General features: G+C 52.9%; 1 protein-coding gene across 1 annotated transcript; it reads left to right on the top strand.

The window, feature by feature from the left end:
- Positions 1-2,775: 2,775 nt before the first annotated feature.
- Positions 2,776-21,172, top strand: LOC139829566 (olfactory receptor 14A16-like). The gene is made up of 4 exons (XM_071817732.1): positions 2,776-4,153; positions 16,654-16,928; positions 19,699-19,848; positions 20,198-21,172. Exon 4 carries the CDS (start codon positions 20,240-20,242, stop codon positions 21,170-21,172), a length of 933 nt encoding a protein of 310 aa, XP_071673833.1. The 5' UTR covers positions 2,776-4,153; positions 16,654-16,928; positions 19,699-19,848; positions 20,198-20,239.
- Positions 21,173-21,427: the final 255 nt, after the last annotated feature.

Raw genomic sequence — 21,427 nt, 5'->3', positions numbered from 1 at the left:
TGACAGCAAAGCCTCTTTCCAGGCTCTATTCGCTGTGACACCGTGGGGCAGGGTCCCATCCAGGGGGAACACGGGGAGCACATCCTGACCGAGGTCGCAGGCCGCTCTGCTGCACGGGGAGCAGAGGAAGGGACAGAGGGGTCTGGGTGGCCCCAGAGGAGCTTGGAGCAGAGCAGGGGGCACAGAAACCCAGGGAGGGTCTTGGAGACGGGTCCAGAGAGGATCCAAGTGTATATGGGGAGGGGGAAAGGGATGGGACGGTGCAGGGGGTGTCACACAGGGTGGGAGTGAGCATGCAGGGACCAGAGCCAAGCTGAAGGTGCTCGGTGGGGATAGAGGTGATTGAGCAGGGGACAGGAGCAAAGTCCTGCGGAGGGCAACGGAGCTGGAGGGGATTTGGAGGGGTAAAGAGGAATCGGGGAGACCCAGGAAAGAATCTGGGGCATGGGGGGTGTGAGGGGGAAGCACAGGAGCTGTGATATTTGGGATCAGAGGAACTGGAGAGAGGATGCAGAGGGGAAGAGGGATGGGGAGAACCTAGAGTGCACAGAGAGGGGGGCAGAATGGGTGCCCCCAGGGTGGGGGGAAGGCTGGTTTGCCAGTCATCACCCCCCAAATGAGCTGGGGCTGCAGGTGGTCCCAGCACCCCCACCCTGGGCAGCAAAGGGGGACCATGGCAACAGCAGCAGGTCCCACTGCACATCCAGCATCCATCAGGGGGAAATAAAACACCTAAGTGGGGGCAGATAAAGCAGGAAACCCCCAAAGTGGGCACAGGGAACAGAGCTGAGCACAACACATCCCAGCACTGGGGCTGCTGGGCTTAAATTGGTGTCCAGGAGCATGGGGGTGCAGGTGAGGATGCTCAGGGTGATAAAGGCATCAGAGTGGGGATGCCTGTGGGAGGGGGTGGTGGGGGCTCTGAGGTGCTTGGGTATGTGTGTGTGTCCCCAGCCCTGCAGGGGACAGGGGGACAAGCACAGCCCTGTGACACACACGTAGTGGCTGCTGCTGGGTGTCATGGTGTGGGGACCCAGGATCACCCCAACACGCTGCCCTGGGCTGGGGCCAGGCGGGTGCTCCCCCAAACTGTCAGTACCCACTCCTGGGCACCCCCCACTGGCTGCAACCCCCTGGGCAGGCACAGCGGTGCTGGGCTGTACTGGGATCTGCTGGTTCACAGCAGGATTTGGGGGGGGCCCAGGAAGAGCAGTCGGGCACCCCACCCTGTGCTGAGCTGGATCCATCCACCAGCACCACGTGGAGGACATTGGGGTGCAGGGGGGTAGGGAGGGGGTATGCAGGGTGAAGGGGCAGTATAGTGGGGTACAGGACAGGACAGTGGGTGTGGCAGGGTGCAAACCCCCCTCTCTCCCCCTCCCTCCTTCATCATGGAAGGAGTAGACACATCTCCCTCTCTCTCTGCTACAGCTTCTTTTGTTTGGCCCCAGAGCCCCTGGCCAGGGCCGTTAGGAGAAGGGAGCGCCGAGGTGCCAGGGAGCCGCTGGGCGCCCGCAGCCAGTGTGGGGGATGTTTGGAGGCTTCAGGGGCACCCACAGCCAGAGTGGGGGTGCAGAGAAGCTTCTGGAATGCCCACAGTCAGATGTGATCAGCCAATAAAAAATGGGACTCTCGTCAAGACTCCGCCCATTTGTCGCGGGTCTCTCGCAGCACGAGCGAGATGCTGCCGCCGAGAGCCCCCCCGGGATGGAGACTCCGCTGCCTTGCCGCCGCGGGTGTGAGTGAAACTGCCCATCGCAGGATTGCGAGTGTATTATAAATTTAGCCTCGCAGAATCGCGAGTGTGCACTTTCCGTACTCACTACAGCACGTGTATCTCTTCAAAATAACCCCACACCGTGTTCAGGCAAGTGTGGACTCCTCCCGGACTCAGGGACGGCTCCGGCATTGTTTTGGTGAAGCCACGTGCACGCACTCTGTGCACCGCCTGTCGTATTGGTTGCTGCCCCTTCATCATTTTCCTCAACTGGTATCCGAACCTGTATTCGAGTCACTTTTGGATGCTAAAACCCTGTTTCTCACCGGTTTAACAAAAGTTGTTTTGGACCCTGTTGTCCCTTAAACGAACCTGGGGTGCCTCCGGGACAGTCTCCTCTTCTCCAGCTCCAGAGCCCCAGCTCCCTCAGCCTTTCCTCACACGGGAGATGCTCCACTCCCTTCAGCATCTTGGTGGCTGCACTGGACTCTCTCCAGCAGTTCCCTGTCCTTCTGGAGCTGAGGGGCCACAACTGGACACAATATTCCAGGTGTGGTCTCCCCAGAGCAGAGCAGGGGGGCAGGAGAACCTCTCTGACCTACTGACCACCCCCTTCTAATCCACCCCAGGTACCATTGGCTTCCTGGCCACAAGGGCCCAGTGCTGGCTCATGGTCACCCTGCTGTCCCCAGGACCCCCAGGTCCCTTTCCCCTTCGCTGCTCTCCAACAGGTCCTTCCCCAGCTTAGACTGGAACCTGGGCTTGTTCCTGCCCAGGTGCAAGCGTCTACCAGTGCTGCCCAGCGCTGATGAAATAAAGAATGCCGCCGAACAGCGGCATTGCCTCTGCTGTTCACTCCACCTCTTCGCTGCCAGAGAGTTCCCGCTTTCTCCAGAGCGCAAGAGACGAGGCCGAGAGAGCCCGGGAAGAGCCGGAGCCACCCCCGCCTCCCCGAGCCGGCCACGCCAGCAATTCAGCCGCCCGAGCGCTCTCCCCGCCACGCCCCAAGCGGCTCCCGCTGCCCGCGCAGGGGAACCGGGACTCCCCGGCCCGGGACTCACCGGCCGTGCCGAACGCCCGCCCGCTCCGGACGCCGCTCAGCGCCGCGCTCGGCAGGGGCACCGCCATGCTGCGCGCCGCCCGCACTGGAAGGGCCCCGTTCCCATAGCGACGGGGGCCGCGCCGCGCGGAGTCCGGCCTGGAAGGCCCCGCAGCCGTAGCAACGGGTCTGTCTACCGCAGCGCCGGGCTGGGAATGCCCCCCTGCCCTAGCAACGGGGCTGTTTAGCGCGGAGCCTGCCTAGAAACGTCCCCGCAGCCCCGCGGGACGGGCTCTGCCCTCCCCGGGAACCCCTCCCCATCGCCGGCCTTGCTGCTCCGACCGGGCAGAGCCCGCGGAAGGACCGGAGAGGCCCCGCTGTCACCCCGGGGTACCCGGACGGGAGGTGAAGCCCAGCACAAGAGCCAGGGGTTTTTCAGAAATCGGCCCGAAAAGGAAAAGCTGCAGTTGCCTGTGGGCTGTGGAACATCCTGGGGGTGCTGGGGAACCGCAGGGCAGAGTCACAGAACCACAGAATCCCAGCCTGGTGGGGCTGAAGGGGCCTCTGCAGACCCCCAGTCCAACCCCTGCTCACGGGGGGTCACAGAGCAGATCACACAGGGAAATGCGCGGGGAGGAAAACACAGCCTGGACCCTTCACTTGGCATCGTTGTGTTCTGGAACATGGCCTTTAAAAAACAGAAGAACATCCCAGAGCAACCTCCAGACCTAAGGACCTGGGGCAACTGATTTCTGCCCTCAAATTCTGGCTTCGTCCTTCCAGGTCAAACTGGCAGTTTCTCCAACCACCGCGTGTGGTTTTCGGCTCCAGAGAAGGACGAGGATTTCCTTCCCAGCTCCATCAGCAAAGCAGTGCCACACGCGGATTCGTGTGCACAAACTGCCACAGGAACGTTCTTGTCCCCAGGTTCCCTGTATCAGAGTCTCAGGCGTTTGCATTTTAAAGAGATACTTGAATTATAAGACAAAATACAACTTAAAAGGTACAGCAAAGAAAAGTCCAGACTGGGGGCCTCTCAGGGGGAGGGAACACAAGGCGAAAGAGACTTGGGCTTTTAAACCCAAAGCGGCCAGAGGAGGAGCAGGTCCCGCAGCAGCAGCAGGAGCAGCTGGAGCAGCAGCAGCAGCGTCTGCATCAGGGAGGTGTCTCCTCACCCTCCCCACTGGGCCTGGGGCCACAGTGCCCAAGCCCTGAAGCTTTTCTGACAGCTTCTCTCTCTCCCTTTCTCCCAGAGACCGCGTAGCAGCGGCTGAGCATGGCTCACCAGAGGAGACGGCGTGAACAGCCCCGCCAGGAGCTGCCCAACCACCCTGTGACACCGCTGACCGCAGCCCAGGACCTCGGTGCCCCGACCGAGGGTCTCTCCAGCACCCTGGGTGAGGCTTCCACGAGCTGCGGGTGGGAAGGGACTCGCCAGGGGAAACTGCGCTTGTACCAGTGTCTCCAGAGGCTTGGGATGCTCCTGGGGGCTGGTTTAGTGTTCCTGTATGTAAACCTCAGGTGGGAATTGGCCTCCGCGTCCTCTGCAGGGGCTCAGTGGAGCTCTCTGAGCCAGGGCAGTGCCTTGCTCGTCTCCCTGAGATCCCCAGGCTGAGCCGTCAGCCCTGCTGCGCTGTGCAGAGGAGCTGCTCCTGGGCAGAGCTGTCTCTCTGCAGCGCTGCCGCTTGCCAGGAGCTCCCTGTGTCCCAGGAGCCCAGCCCAGCTCAGTAGCACAGGAGCAGCCCAAGGTGCATTAATGACCCCTCTGGTGGGTTTGGTGCTGAGTCCATGGACCTCAAACCCTGAGGGGAAGCTGATGAAACCTCTCAAGAAGTCAGATTCAAACTCCAAAGTTTCTTGCAATGTTAATGAGTCCCACTGAGGGACACTACTGAGGAACTGACCCCAGGGTCCGGTTAGAGAAGAAAACGGGATGCAGTGACAAGAGGTCAGGAAAAGCAAGGTGAAGTTCTCTTAGATGCTGAGTAAACCTGAATGTGTTTCATTAACCAAAGGGCCAAGCCCTGACCCCCAGCCCTGGGAAGGCAGACCCTGTTCCTCCCACATTGCTCAGGGCCCTTCCTGGACAGTGTGATGTGGGGCTGTGCAAGGCCAAGGGCAGGACTATGGTCCCACAGCTCCCAGGTTCCTGGCTGGGGACAAGGAGGCCATGAGGCCCCTGTGCTGGAAGGACAAGGTGTCTCGTCACAGGCATCAGAGGTGCAGACGACAGCCATAGCCAAGGGGAGAAGGAGCTCATGTCTGTTGGGGCTTTCAGCCTCTTTACATCCCTTGATCATCTCCACCACAGCCTGTCCTGTGCTCTGGCATCCCCTGCACCTCTTTCCCTGCAGGCTGCAGACATCCCCCCTGCTGCCCCACCTTGCTCTTGTCTGAGCATCTTCCTCCCTTTGCTGAGATCTCTGCATCCTCCCCAGCTGTTCCTTGAAGCACAAAGCCTTGGGCTGATGCAGACTCCCTCTGCTGACCTGCTCCACCACAGCACTGCCCTTCCAGTCACATTCCTTTCTGCTCATGTCCAGCGTGGACCTCCCCAGATGCACTTTGGGCCATTATTTCTTTCTCATGCTGTTTCCCAGTATGCAGAAAACCTCCACCACCTCTGAAACCACCCTTCAAGCACTCTCAGGCTTCTCCTGCACTGCTGCAGCCTCCCCAGTGCTGTTGGGCTGAAGCAGCCCAGGTCCCTCAGCATCCCACACCATGTGCACAAGGTCCTGAACCTGCCTTGGCAGAGCCCTGCACTCTCCAGTTCCCCCCTGCTTCTCCAAACTGGGAAGCCGCACACTGGCACACCCCCGTGTGTGTGGGGTCACACCAGTGCTGAACCGAATGGGATGAGAACTCCAGGTGTCAGGGTCCCCACGCTCCTCCTCATGCAGCCCCGTGTGCAGCTGCCTTGTTCATGGTGAGCGTGCACCACGGGCTGGTGTGGGGACCCTGGAGTGCCCAGGCCCTTCTCCTCAGGGTCACTGCTCAGCGTGTCAGGTCCTGCTCTGTCCTGATGGATGGGGTTATTGTCCCACCCTGATACAGCACTGGTCACGTGTCTTTGTACAACTTCAGAGCTTTCTGCTGGCCGAATACCAGATATTCACAAGGTCTGGACTCTCCCTGGACTGAAGCTCCATTTGCTCAGCTGTTAATGTTTTCATGCAGATGGTTTATCCTGATAAGGGTTTCTCTCCTAAGATAACAGGATAAGGAGCTACAGGACACTACAAATACCATCTCCTGGAGAAAACGTGGGGTCTTGGGGGTCCGTTACTAACAATGTCAGAGGTCTGGACTCACAGGGGTAGATTCCCCTCTTGTGAGAGAACAGCAGGAATGCATGAAATTCAGCCTGGGAACAGAAAATGTCAGCTGAAGGTTGAGGAGTCATCAGGAAAAGGCATAACAACATGGGCAGTGTTGTGATGACTGGACATCAGCTACTGACTCACTGATGAGGAAGAGAAAATATATGAGGCCTCCTTCACGACAAATGAAAGAAGCATCATGTTTTAAGGGCGGTGTCCTTGTATCAGACGTGAGATATCCAATATTTGCAAGGTACCAGCCATCCAGGAGGGGTTGGAGCTCATTGACAATATCTTCCTGACACAGGTGACTGAGGAGTCAGTGAGGTGAGGTGCCCTGTGGGACTTCACACTTACAAACCACAAAGAGTTGGTCAGGATGGAACAGTCAGGGATGGGAAAGTGGAGCTGAGGCTCCTGGGAGATGATCACAAGGCCAAGAGCAGGATTTCAGGAGAGCAAGCTTTGGCCTGCTGAGGGACCTGCTTGGGTCCTATGGGATATGACCTTGGTGTCTGCAGTGCTTTTCTCTCACATTTCCTCCCTCCTCTCTCCCACCTGCTGTTGTGCAGTGTTTTTTACCCTTTCTCAAATACAATATCCCAGAGGTGCTGCCGGCATCACTGAGTGGCTCAGATTTGGCAAGGAGTGGGTCCATCTTGGAGCCAGCTGAAATCAGCTGACACTGCTTCTTTTCCAATAAAATAACAGACAGGGTGAATGTGGAACTGCTGGTGAACTTCATAAGAGTAGAATCAGACAGGACTCAGGTTCTTCATGGCTTCTTTGCATCTATCTTCGTCAGCAAGGTCTCCTGGGACTTTGTTCCTGAAGGCAGGAGTCTGGAGAACACCCAGCAGTGGATGGGGCTCAAGTCAGGGGTGACCTGAGCAAACTCAGACACCATTATAGAACAGGAGATGGGTCATTTGACCAGCTCCCTGAACACAAGTATCACTGTGCTGTGGCACCTGAGATTCCCAGGAACACCCACCTCTTGGCCCAGAGTTGTGTGATTCCTCTTGAGGTGTCCTGGCCTGTCTCGTCCATCAAGTGATGCTTTAGGCACCCACTTCTCTGACACATTCAGTCGTTATCAGGAGATTCTCTAGATCCATATTTATTGGAGATTGTTGATACCAGCTGTTCTGGAAATGAGGGTTTTGGGAGGGGGACGGAAATATTAGAGATTTGACTTTATTACTCTTTATTATGGAAATGCTCATTGCTTGGCTACAATTCTGAAATCTCTGAAATCATCCACACCAGACTTCAAGTCTTTAGGAAAGTGCTGCACAGAGCCTTGTCTTGTAAAGGCATTTTGGATGTTACTGAGCCCTCTGCTGCCATGATCCTGAACTGCAGGTACTGAAAGAATGAACAAACCTGTCATGAACTGAAGGACGGAAACAAACCCCAAGTTTCTGAGGGTGTTTGGGATCCCACAAAGGGCCATTGCTGACACAAGCAGTCCATGTCCCTGGAGACAATGGTCAGAGGTGGTAAAGGCAATGTGGAGGTGGTTCTGGTGCCCCGTGAGCTGTTGATGTTTGTTCATCATCAGAATGGCCAAACCCTGACCCCAGGGCCAGACAAAGGAGACCCTTTCAGTCAAATGTTTCTCAGGCTCTGCCTGTGGTCAGTGTGAGTGTTTTGTGTTTTGGGGTGGGCTTTATGTCAAGTGTTGTTGCTTTAATTGCAAGGGTCTGGTTTTTTGTGGAGCTGCAAATGCCTGTGAGTTCCTCACAACTCATTCAACTTCTTTCATACACCTGGCAATGGTCACCAATCACCTCAATGTCCCAGTCCCACAATTGCTTGAATCCTCTGTTTGGATCTATACCCATCACTCCAGGAGGTTCATTCATCCACCAGGCTCATGGATGATTCCTGAGGACCATCCAAGTGTGGGCAGTGTAAGAGAGGAGCAGAGCAGGGCCAGCTCATGGGCCATGACTGAGCACAGCCACCCCAGCAGCAGCCATTCCCCATCTCCCAGGCACAGCCATGCCCACAGGATGGAAATGTCACTGCCATACATGAGTAGCCCAAGAGAGGCCTTTCTTCCTTCCATATTCCCAGGAAAATCTTCCTCCTGTTCCTCCTCCACCTGCAGACATCAACTGCTTTCCATTTCTGGGCTCAGACATGGATGGAAGTGTTCACTGAAGCCATCGGCCATCTCATTGCTTCTCCCTGACATGCCCTGACCCTCTCCCACACCTACACATGGCCAATCACAGCTGCTCAGGGCCTCCCACTCTTCAGAAGAGGCCTTGAGCTTCTTGGTTCTTCCTGGTGCTTGTTATAAACTTCCTCGCTCTCTCCAGAGTTCATGGTGAGCTTTCTTCTCCATAACAGCCCCTTTATGATCATGTCTTACTGAATGGTTGTCTTTGTGTGATCATTTGTGCAGAAAGGGCAGTTACAGGACAGCACCTAATGTGTCAAAACTGATGCCGAGTGAAATGCCGTCAAGACCTGATGAGTTACCCCTGTGTCTGTGTCTCTCCTGGAAGGAGTCTGTCCAAAGAAGGGGATCCAGCTCCTGCCACTCTCTGCAGAGGCACATGAGCAGTGTCCGTGCACCTGGGGACAAAAAGGGTGACTTTTCCTAGACCACCCTTTTCCAAACTAAATGATTCTATGATGTTATGATTCCATTATTTGATTTGAAACCATTTCAATTCCCACTACCTGCAGCTTTCTTCAAGGGCGGTTGTTGTGTGGCACAACTGTCCTGGCTCTCCAGGCAGATTGGGCACAGGTTTGGTGCCTGCATTGGGAGTTTTTCCCTTCCTGGGGTAAAAGGCTGTTGAGGAGAGACAGTTGTAGAGATTTGGGTCACAGGGGTTTGAAGCAATCCTGTCAAACTCTGAGCAGGCTGAGCTTTGGAGCCAAGGGGCAACAGAGTTGGTCTCAAAGATATTTTTTGAATGGTGTTACTATCACTGATAACAGTAACAGAGAATTCCTTATTCATCGTTATGCTAATGAACTAAAGCTCTTTAATGTCCTTCCCAACAGTCATTCGCAATTCTCAGAACAGATGCTACATCTCAGTAGTTATCTTCTTCTATGAAGTTCTTAAAACAGTGCTTTCTCTCACTTCTACCTTTTTTAGCATTGAAAGAATACAACTCTTGGACAGAATTGCTCCCATATCATCCCTATTCCATACATTTTCTCCTTCCTTTTTCTGGTGTGAGGAGCAGGTGACATAGGGGAGTTCCTTCCTTTTTAGGCAAAGAAAGCCAAGGAACAGATCCCAGGTCAGTGCAAAGTCACCAAGGAAGCCAGAATCTTTATGTGGTGTGCACTGACACACACTGTCACCTGCATTTCCTGTCTCTGAAGACCCAACCGTGCAGCAGAGTCTGGAGTTCTGAGCTCCCTTCATCTGCCCTGTGTGACACGTGTAAAATGGAACTACCCCAGTCAAGAAGTTGGTTTTGATTCTTTCCAAGATGGTGCAGAGTGGCCTCAATGTGACACCGTCCTGCTGTCTCAGCTCCTGGGATGCTGCCCCTGCTGTCCCATAGACTGGAAAGGATTGTGTTAGATGTAGAGTGGATTGGAAGATGTAGAGAGAAGGGAATGTCTTCTTGCAACATGAAATATGAAACGTTGTTGGTGTTCTAATTCTCCTTTCTTTGTTTTGAATACTTTAAATACGACTGTTTTCAAAAGAGAGAAAACAGAGACTTTTCAGGATGTGCATTAAGAACAAGAGGAGAGGTTCTGATCTTCGACACCATTTCCCTTCTCAGCACTCTCTCTGTTATATGTGCATCTGATCTCCATCATCCTCCAGGTATTTCCTCCTGCCCTAACTAAACTGACCATGTCTGAAGTCCCATTTCCAGCAGCTGATCTGCACACAAGCACTTGTGATTGCTCTCTGGACTTCCCTTCTTCTTACTGTTTGATCACTCAGACACTTGTCAACAACCCAGTTGCTGCTTTCAGCTTCAAGGAGTTAAAAGCTTCCTTTTCTTTCAGTAGTCTGTCTAATTCTGTCTTTAGACAACTCTTTTATTGTGTTTATTTCACAATTTCCTTTCTCTCTACAACATTACTTGCATGGTTATGCCTTGGAGAAGGTGAACCTCAGTGGTGGCAGTTTGTCCTTGGCGTACAGTTGAGGAGTGTGTGTTTTCTTTTAATCATGACTCTTTCAGTGTTATTTTGTTTGTTCAAAGGTAAAGCAAAGTCCCTGTTTGCTGTGTGCAGCCAGGTCTCCAAGGAGAGCAGGTGGGAGCTGGTGCAAAGGAGCCGGCACATCCAGCTGCAGACTGCAGTGGAGAAGTCTGGTGTAAGGAAAAGGGATGCAAGGCCCAGGGGGCCAGTGAGAGAAACGATGGGGCTGGGGAGGTGAGGAGCAAGGTTGTGCACACGGTGTGAGAGCTCAAGGGACAGCTTCTCCAGCCAGTCCAGACCTGCTTAGGAGAGACCCTGGATCCACATCAGATAATGCTGCAATCAGCTCTTCTCCAAACTGAACAGTAATGAAATGCACCCTTTACAATAGAAAGACATTTTTGTCAGAAGCTTTTGAAATCTTTCTCCATAATTACACCAAGAAAACTCTCTAATTAACTAGACAAGATTGGAAGACAATTACAAGAAGAGACATGGCTTGTTAGAGCTTTCTTCAGTGTAATGAGCCCCATGGTGCATTTGGTGCTGAGTCCTTGAACATTACTCAGGTGCTGAGAGGAGATTGCACAAACCTTTCCAGAACTCAAAGCCAGAAGAAAAAAGTACTAAGTACCTTGAAGTATTAATGAGTTCCACTGAGGGCAAGTACCAGCAGAGCCTCCCCAGGGACTCGTTAGAGCAGAGAATTGGAGGCCATGATGGCAGAAAAACAAAGGGAAATGTGCAGGCAGCTGAGGTGCAGAGAAAAGCCTGGTTTTGTTGGGTGAAGCAGAGAGGCCAAGGCCTGACCCCCAGCCCCTGGGAAGGCAGATCCTGTCCCTCACACATTGCTCAGGGCTCTTCCTGCGCCAGGGGGATGTGGGCTGTGTGATGCTGAGTGAAGGACAATGCTGTGACAGCTCCCAGCCTTCCTGGGGGTGTGCAAGGAGGCCATGAGGTGTCAGCCCCTTACCTGTGCCTGGGAGGATGATGGCACAGATCCTCCTAGAAGCTGTGCTAAGGTACAGGGAGGACAGGGAGGTGATTTGAGACAGGCAGCACGGCTCCACCAAGGGCAAGTCCTGCCTTGAGCAACCCAGTGGCCTTCTACGATGGAGTAACTACATCAGTGGACAAAGGGCGGGCTATGGATGTCATCTATCTGGACTTCTGTAAAGCCTTTCACATGGTCCTTCACAACATCCTTCTCCCTACATTGGAGAGATATGGATTTGATGACTGTACTGTTTTGTGGGTGAGGAACCGTCCCAGTGGTCGCACCCAGAGAGTGGTGGTCAATGGCACAATGTCTGGATGGACACTGCTGACAAGTGTTGTCCCTCAGGAGTCCATACTGGGATCGGTACTGTTTAATATCTTCATCAATGACACAGTGGGATCAAGTGTACCCTCAGCAAGTTTGCAGATGACACCAAACTGAATGGTGTTGCTGACACATCTGAGGGACAGTAGGGCATTCAGAGGGACCTGGATAAGCTTAAGACCTGGATCCATGTGAATCTCCTGAGGTTGAACAAGGCCAAATGCAAGGTCCTGCAGCTGGGTTGGGGCAACCCTGGGTATCAGTACAGGCTGGGAATGAAGGGATGGAGAGCAGCCCTGATGAGAAAGACTTGCGGGGACTGGTGGGTGAAAGACTGGACTGTAGCCGACAATGTGCACTTGCAGCCCAGAAGGTCAAACGTATCTTGGGCTGCATCCAAAGGAGCATGACCAGCAGGTCAAGGGAGGGGATTCTGCCCCACTCTGGTGAGACCCCACCTGGAGTCCTGCATCCAGCTCTGGAGCCCTCAGTACAGGAAAGACATGGATGTGTTGGAGAGGGTCCAGAGCACGGTCACCAAAATGATCAGAGGGATGGAACAGCTCTGCTGGGAAGACAGGCTGGGAGAGTTGGTGCAGTTCAGCCTGGAGAAGGGAAGGCTCCAGGGAGACCTTATTGCCATGTTTCTGTACTTAAAAGGGGTGAATAAGAATGATGGGGACAGACTTTTTAGCAGGGCTTGTTGTGATAGGACAAGGGGTGATGGTTTTGAACTAGAAGAGGAGAGATTGAGGCCAGACATGTGGAAGACATTTTTCACAATGTGGGTGATGAAACACAACCACTGGTTGCCCAGAGAGGTGGTGGATGCCCCATCCCTGAAGAATTCCCAGGCCAGGCTGGATGGGACTCTGAGCAGCCTGATCTGCTTGAAGATGTCCCTGCCCATGGCAGGGGAGTTGGACTAGATGACCTTTGAGGCTTCCTTCCAACACTCTCTATGCTTGTATGATTCCTATCTCCAAGGAAAGCTCCACCATCTGGGAAATAAGCCTTCAAGAATAGAATAACAGGATCCTAGAAACAGAAAATAATTTGATTTAGAGGAGACCATGGAGTCCAACCACAACCTAACTCTAGCACTAGACCATTTCCCAGAGAACCTTCTCTACACATCTTTTAGACACCGCCAGGAATGATGACTCAGCCACTTCCCTGGGAACCCTGGTCACTGCTTCACAACCTTTTCCATGAAGAAGTGTTTCCTAATGTCCAATCTAAACCTCCCCTGGCAAAACTTAAGGCCATTCCGTCTTGTCCTCTCCCTCGGTACTTGGGAGAAGAGATCAACGCCCTCCATGTTCCAACCTCTTTTCAGGTAGTTGTGGACACTCATAAGGTCTCCCCTCAGCCTCCTGTTCTCCAGGTTAAACATCTCCTGTTCCGTCAACTGCTCCTCATCACACTTGCTCTTCAGCCCCTCACCAACTCCGTTCCCTTCTCTGAACTTGCTCCAGAACCTCAAGGTCTTTTTTGTCATAAGGGGCTCAAAGCTGACCCCAGGACTCGAGGTGCAGACTCAGCAGTCCTCACTACATGAGAACAATCACTGCCCTAGTCCTGCTGGCCACACTACTGCTGATCCAGCCAGGATGCCGCTGGCCCTATTTGGCCACCTGGGCACATGCTGGCTCATGTTCAGCCACTGTTACAACAACCCCAGGTCCTTTCCGTCCTGGCAAATTTCTAGCCGTTCTTCCCTCAGCCTGTAGCGCTGCCTGGGGTTGTTGTGACCAAAGTGCAGGACCCAGCATTTGGCCGTGTTGAACCTCATACAATTGGCCTCAGCCCATCGATCCACCTGATCCAGATCTCTCTGTAGAGACTTCCTACCCTCTAGCAGGTCAACACTCCCAACAAACTTGGTGTCATCTGCAAACTTATTGAGGGTGCACGTGTTCCCCTTGTCTAAATCCTTGATAAAGAGATTAAACAGAACTGGCACCAATACTGAGCCCTGGGGACACCACTCATGACCGGCCACCAACTGGATTTGGCTCCGTTCACCACAACTCCTTGGGCCCAGCCCTCCAGCCAGTTCTTTATCCATTCCAGATACACCATCCAGGCCATGAGCTGCAGCTTCTCCAGGAGATGCTGTGGGAAACAGTGTCAAAGTCTTAATAAAGCTTCCCTCATCCCCTATACAGGGTGCCTTGTCATGGAGGAAATCAGGTTTGTCAAGCAGGACCTGCCTTTCTTAAACCCATGCTGCCTAGGACTGATCACCTGGTTGTCCTGTGTCTGCCACATAATGGCACTCAGGATGATATGATCCATACTATTCCCTGGGACTGAGGTCAGGTTGACAGGACTGTAGTTCCCTAGATCATTCTTATGTCCCGTCTTGTAGATGGGTGTCACATTTACCAACTTTCAGCCAACTGGGACCACCCCACTCAGCCATGATTGCTGGTAGATAATGGAAAGAGGCTCAGGGATCACCTCTGCCTGCTCCCTCAGCACCCGTGGGTGTATCTGGCCACATAGACCTGTGGGTGTCCAAGTGGTGTAGCAGGTCACCAACCATTTCCCCTTGGATTGTTTGGACTTCATTCTGCTCCTCATCCCTGTCTTCTGTCTCAGGGGGCTGGATACCTGGAGCACAACTGTTCTGACTATTAAAGACTGAGTCAAAGGAGGCTTCTAGTACCTCAACCTTTCCCTGTTCTTTTGTCAATATATTTCCTTGTGCATCCTTTTTTTTTTTTTTTCTGAAGTATTTATAGTTTGTTTTTTTTTCCTTTTGATGGCACTGCTCAGATTCAGCTCCAGTTGGGCTTTAGCCTTTCTGATTTCTTCATGAACAGCTTCATGACGTCCTTGTAGTGATGCAGGAAATTGACAATTAACTAATTAACACTTAAAAACTAACACTTGACACTTAAGGAACTAACCCTACCCCACATCACTAAAGACACTTAGAGAGCTGACACTTTAACCCACATCACTCTTGCCCAGCCTTGCTTAACTCTGTGTAACTTATTGTACAAAAAACAGGAGTTCACTGACGCCTCACAAAGATAATAGTCCTTGATGCATCCTTGGGTGACCCAGATTACAGAGTCTTGGGCACAGGACAGGAGATACGCCAGTTTTAACTGACTCAGCAGTCTGAGACCCAACCAACTCATCACACTGGACCAAAGGTGACCGTGTACAGAGAAAGAGGACCCGGGTTCACGATCACTGCACAGTTGCAACCAGGAGGAGCCGGAGGTGGAGACTCTGGAAATGGTCTCCTGAACTCATTGTAATAAGAACCGCCCTCTTGGGGACAGGTTATGAATATGTATAGGTGTTCCATTTAACCAAGTTCACAGCTACTGTAATTTTACACACGCATTAGGTGAAATGATTCCCCGTGAGTCCAGCGTCGTAAATAAATGCATACCCTCTTTATAACCTCAAGGGTTGTAAGGTCATTCTGCGCCTCACAAGCAAATTTGGGACTGGGACACTGAGGTGATTGGTGACCATTGCCAGGTGAATGAAAGAAGCTGGATGAGCTGTGAGGAACTCACAGACATTTCCAACTCCACAGAAAACAGACCCTTGCAGTTAAAGCAACAGCACTTGACATAAAACCCACCCCCAAAAAACAAAATACTCACACTGACCACAGGAAAAGCCTTGAAAACATTGGAGAAAAGTCTACCAGGTCCCAGGGGTCAGGGCTCAACCATTCTGGTGATGAACAAGCATCAAGGGCTGACATGGCATCAGAGCCACCTCCACACGGCCCTCACCACCTGTAACCAGTGTGTCCAAGTCTTTCCTTGACCAGCCTCCAGGGACAGGGACCTGCACTGGTTGTTTCCTTCACAGCTGTGTCAGTGATGGCCCTTCATGGTGTCCCACACACCGTCAGAAACTTGGGGTTTGCTTTTGCCTTTCACTTCATCAGAGGTTTGTTCATTGTTTCAGTAGCTGCAGTTCAGGATCATGGCAGCAGAGGGCTCATGAACATCGAAAATGCTCTTACAAGCCAAGGCTCTGTGCACCATTTTCCTAAAGGCTTCAAGTCTGGTGTGGATGATTAGGGAGGTTTCAGGAATAGTCAAACAAAAAGCATTTCCATAATAAAGAGCAACGAAACCAAATTTCTTCTATTTCCTTCCCTGCTCGCCCTTCCTTCCCTTTCCAGAACAGGTGGTATCAGCAGCCTCCAGTTCATATTGATGTGGTGCATCTCCTGAAAAAGAGAGAATATGTCAGAAAAGTGGGTGCCTAAATCACCATGTGAGTGAGGAGACAGGCCAGGACACCTCAAGAGGAATCACACTCCTCTGGGCCAAGAGGTGGGTGTTCCTGGGAATCTCAGGTGTTGTGCACAGTGACACTTGTGTTCAGGGAGCGGGTCAAATGACCCATCTCCTGTTCTATAATGGTGTCTGAGTTTGCTCAGGTCACCCCTGACTTGAGCCCATCCACTGCTGGGTGTTCTCCAGACTCCTGCCTTCAGGAACCAAGTCCCAGGAGACCTTGCTGGTGAAGATGGAGGCAAAGAAGCCATGAAGAACCTCAGTCCTGTCTGATTCTACTCTTATGAATTCAGCAGCAGGCCCATGTTACCCTTGTCTATTCTTCTGCTGTAAGGAAGATGAATCAGTTCATCTTGCTGCCCTTACACTCCCCTGCAGGTATCAAGGTCAGGGCAGCTTTGGCATCATCCCCACATCCGTGGACAAGGTTTCTAAATTCCTCCTCAGCAGCTTCCCCTGCTTCCACCTCCTGTGTGCTGCCTTTTTGCCCTGGAGCTATGTCAGTTCAGACGAGCAGCCTCATAAGACAAACACTTCTTTACATGGTACTTAGAGACAACATTTTGTGCTTGGAGCAGGCTGTCTTGTAAGGCTGATCAGATTTCCTGAGCTCCTTCATCCTACCCAGACCTACTTCCATGTCACCACGTCGCCCGCCATCCCCCACTATGTTAAAGTCTTCTCCTCTGGAGCCCACCAGCCTGTGCTCTGCTGCTGGCCTTCCTCCCTCCCCTCTGCTGCCTGCGAACCCACTGCTTCCAGGTCACAACAGCCAAGGTGGACACTGATGTTCACATCCCTCACCAGCTCTTTTTGTTTTCCAGTTCCAGATCCAGGTGAGAATCACCCTTGTTGCCCACCAAGCGGACATGTTAAGCAGTTGGCCCAAGATCCTCTGGACTGCTGGCACCTGCCACTTTGCCAGGCCACTGAATGTCAGTCAATTACAGTTCCCCATAGGAAACTGCTCATCCACTGGTGACTTCTTCAGGTTGCTGACAGAAGATATTTTCCACTACTTCTCCATAATCCAGCATTTTATAACACCCAAAGCACAGTCACCCTGTGCTGGTTTATATGACAAGTCTTGGAACTGGAGGTGAGTGTGGCTGTGCTACAGTTGTCACCTCTCTGAGAAGACAACAGGAGTCTGACCAACATCAGACAGAGCCCATTTCAGCTGGCTCCAAGATGGACCCACTCCTTGTCAAATCTGAGCCACTCAGTGATGTTGGCAGCACGTCTGGGATATTGTATTTGGGAGAGGGTAAAAAACGCTGCACAACAGCAGGTGGGAGAGAGGAGGGAGGAAATGTGAGAGAAAAGCACTGCAGACACCAAGGTCATATCCCATAGGACCCAAGCAGGTCCCTCAGCAGGCCAAAGCTTGCTCTCCTGAAATCCTGCTCTTGGCCTTGTGATCATCTCCCAGGAGCCTCAGCTCCCCTTTCCCATCCCTGACTGTTCCATCCTGACCAACTCTTTGTGGTTTGTAAGTGTGAAGTCCCACAGGGCACCTCACCTCACTGACTCCTCAGTCACCCGTGTCAGGAAGATGTTGTCAATGAGCTCCAGCCCCTCCTGTATGGCTGGTACCTTGCAGATATTGGGATATCTCAGGTCTGCCACGAGGACACCGCCCTGACAACATGAGGCTTCTTTCACTTGTCTGAAAGAGGCCTCCTCTAATTCCTCTTCCTGATCATTGAGTCAGTAGCTGATGTTCAGTGACCACAACATTGCCCATGTTGTTCTGCGCTATCATGCTGACTCCTCAGTGTTCAGCTGACATTGTTTCTCCCCAGACAGAGCTCCACACATTCCTGCTGCTCTCCCACATGAAGGGAAACTATCCCTTTGACTCCAGACCTCTGGCATTATGAGTATCAGACCCACAAGACCCCACTGTTTCCCCAGGAGACAATATTTGTAGTGTCCTGTAATGCCTCATGTTGGCAGAGACACCTTCATCAGGATAAGCCAACTGCATGCAAACTTTAGTAGTTGAGCAAATTGAGCTACAGTCCAGGGAGAGTCCAGACCTTGTGAATACCTGGTATTCACCCATCAGAAATCTCTGATTTTTGACGAGATGAAACGACGAGTTCTCAGTGACCCTGAGGAGAAGGGCCTGGGCACTCCAAGGTCCCCACACCAGCCCGTGGTGCACGCTCACCATGAACAAGGCAGCTGCACACGGGGCTGCATGAGGAGGAGCGTGGGGACCCAGACACCTGGAGTTCTCATCCCATTCGGTTCAGCACTGGTGTGACCCCACACACACGGGGGTGTGCCAGTGTGCGGCTTCCCAGTCTGGAGAAGCAGGGAGGAACTGGAGAGTGCAGGGCTGTGCCAAGGCAGGTTCAGGACCTTGTGCACATGGTGTGGGATGCTGAGGGACCTGGTCTGTTTCAGCCCAACAGCACTGGGGAGGCTGCAGCAGTGCAGGAGTAGCCTGAGAGTGCTTGAAGGGTGGTTTCAGAGGTGGTGGAGGTTTTCTTCATAGTGGGAAACAGCATGAGAAAGAAATAATGGCCCTTTGATTAATGAAACACATACAGGATTACTCAGCATCTAAGAGAACTTCACCTTGCTTTTCCTGACCTGTTGTCACTGCATCCCGTTTTCTTCTCCAATCAGACCCTGGGGTCTGTTCCTCAGTAGTGTCCCTCAATGGGACTCATTAACTTTGCAAGAACCTTTGAAGTTTGCATCTGACTTCTTGAGAGGTTTCATCAGCTTCCTCCAGGGCCTGAGGTTCATGGACTCAGCACCAAAGCCAGCAGAGGGGTCATTAAAGCGCCCTGGGCTGCTCCTGTGCTGCTGAGCTGGGCTGGGCTCCTGGGACAGAGGGAGCTCCTGGCAAGCGGCAGCGCTGCAGAGAGACAGCTCTGCCCAGGAGCAGCTCCTCTGCACAGCGCAGCAGGGCTGAGGGCTCTGCCTGGGGATCTCAGGGAGACGAGCAAGGCAGAGAGAGATTGAAGGTGGTCAGGATTGGGAGGATGACTGAGAGCTCACTGGAGGAGAAACCTTTGCAGCCCTTGCCATGGTAAGTCTCTGGGTGCAGGGCAATGCAGCTGTAGCTCCTGGAGGCATCTCCTAAAACTGGCACAGGCACAGCTGGTGAGATCTGTAAGGAGGGGGATCTTGTCAGGCAATGTTGAACAACTGTGAAGCCGGGTGAGCACCCAGGGCTGCCCAGGGCTGTCCTGCAGAGCAGGGTCCCTGCACCCCAGGGCTGTGCCGGGGCAGTGACTCTGCCGCCTGCCAGGGTCAGCGCTCAGCCTGCCCGGGGAGATCCCATGGCAGCAGCTGTGGGTGGAAGGAGCGACCCCTGGCAGGGCAGGCAGGGAGCTTGTGGGGTTGAAGGGTGCTGTGTGGGTCAGGGCTGCTCAGGGCTCCAGATCAACCCCACAGACATGGCAGAGGGTCCTTCTGAACAGCGACATCAAGACAGCAACAGCTGCAAGGGAAGGAGTCTGTGCTTTCAGTTTTCCACTCTTGGTTGTCTGGGTGTGCAGTGGGAGATGAGGATTTATTTCTCTCTTTGGAGAAGACACTGAGACCCCAGTTCTCGTTAGGACTTGTCTGAGCTGCTCCTGAGCCCCTGCACACACAGAGCTGCCCCTGGGCAGTGCCAGGAGGTGTGAGCAGGACAGCGCTGAGCACACAGCGGATGGGACGGGGTCTGTGACACTGACAGGGAGCAGACCCAGGGACAGAGACACAGCTGCAGGCAGCACAGACATGGGCAGGGAGAGGGAGATGGACCAGAAATGCTGGGGAAGGGATTCAGGACCCTCTGTGCCATCTCGTGCAGTGCAAATGATTCCCACTTCAACCCCCTGGTCTCCTCTCCTCCCCAGCAGAGCCTCTGCCCCAAAGCCATGGGGTCCAGGCCACGAGTCTCCACCTCAGCAGCTGGACCTCCAGGTGAAGGGTTCCTGGAACGTGGTACACAAAAAAGGTTCTAAAAGTACTTGCTCTACAGTGTCATTGAGTGGCAGCAGCACAGCCGGGTAAGGAGAAGGTTCCACAGCCTGCTCGTCTGCCTTTCTGTCCTTGCTCTGTTTTCTGGTAGCACTGCAGTGTCCTTCCCTGTTTCTCCACGTGTCCCTGGTGCTCTTGCTCTCTGGGGTTGGGGTGGGAGTGTGGGTCAGTTTTTGTTCTGACACCAACTCAGGCGGTTTTGTCCCAGAGCTGTGTTCATGGAAACTGCATGCCCAACTGCATTTTAAACTGTGATGAACTGTTTTTCTCACTTGGTAGAAAGGAATGAGCAGAAACATCCCTCCATTGTGGAGGGGGTTTTCAATGAGAAACAGCACATTTATTTTCTTCTGAGAAGTCTCCCCTAACTTGTCACAGTCTTTTGCTCCTTGCACAGGTCCTCAGGCCCAGAGGCTGCAAATGTCCAACAGCAGCTCCACCACCCAGTTCCTCCTCCTGCCGTTCGCAGACACACGGGAGCTGCAGCTCTTGCACTTCTGGCTCTTCCTGGGCATCTACCTGGCTGCCCTCCTGGGCAACGGCCTCATCATCACCACCATAGCCTGGGACCAGCACCTCCACACCCCTATGTACTTCTTCCTGCTCAACCTCGCCCTCCTTGACCTGGGCTGCATCTCCATCACTGTCCCCAAATCAATGAACAACTCTCTGTGGGATACCAAGGTCATTTCCTATGCAGGATGTGCTGCACAGGTCTTCTTTTTTTGTTTCTTATTTGCTGCAGAATATTCTCTTCTCACCATCATGTCCTACGACCGCTACGTTGCCATCTGCAAACCCCTGCACTACGGGACCCTCCTGGGCAGCAGAGCTTGTGTCCACATGGCAGCAGCTGCCTGGGCCACTGGGTTTCTCTATGCTCTGCTGCACATGGCCAATACATTTTCACTGCCACTGTGCAAGGGCAATGCCCTGGACCAGTTCTTCTGTGAAATCCCTCAGATCCTCAAGCTCTCCTGCTCGGGCACCTACCTCAGGGAACTTGGGCTTATGGTGGTCAGTGTCTGGTTAGGATTTGGGTGTTTTGTGTTCATTGTGGTTTCCTATGTGCAGATCTTGAGGGCCGTGCTGAGGATCCCCTCTGAGCAGGGTCGGCACAAAGCCTTTTCCACCTGCCTCCCTCACCTGGCCGTGGTCTCCCTGTTTGTCAGCACTGGCATGTTTGCCTACCTGAAGCCCCCGTCGATCTCCTCCCCATCCCTGGACCTGGTGGTGTCTGTTCTGTACTCGGTGGTGCCTCCAGCAGTGAACCCCCTCATCTACAGCATGAGGAACCAGGAGCTCAAGGATGCCCTGTGGAAACTGATGACTGGATTTCTTCTGAACCTATAAACTGTCTCTGTCTTCTTCTACATAAGAAGACATTCTCATTGGAGGTTCATCCTGTGTGCAGTATTTTTTTGTCTCTACTTGTGATTTTTTTTTTTAATGATAATATTTTTATTCCCTTTGTAATTCACCGACAGCTTTTCTTTTCTCAGTGAGTGGCTGTGTCAATGTGGAATCGTGTTCTCTGTGTTTAAGCAAAATAAAGGATCCTTCAGCAATAATTTTCACTGACATTCTTTCTCCAAGACCTTTCTGGAG

The sequence above is a fragment of the Patagioenas fasciata genome, chromosome 21 (genome assembly GCF_037038585.1).
Source record: "Patagioenas fasciata isolate bPatFas1 chromosome 21, bPatFas1.hap1, whole genome shotgun sequence".
In the NCBI taxonomy this organism is placed as follows: Eukaryota; Metazoa; Chordata; class Aves; order Columbiformes; family Columbidae; genus Patagioenas; species Patagioenas fasciata.
Note: the sequence above shows the minus strand (reverse complement) of the source record. Positions and strands in the feature narration are given on the sequence as shown.

Coding starts and splice junctions, on each gene's coding strand:
- LOC139829566 (XM_071817732.1), top strand. CDS start 20,240: ATGTCCAACAGCAGCTCCACCACCCAGTTCCTCCTCCTGCCGTTCGCA.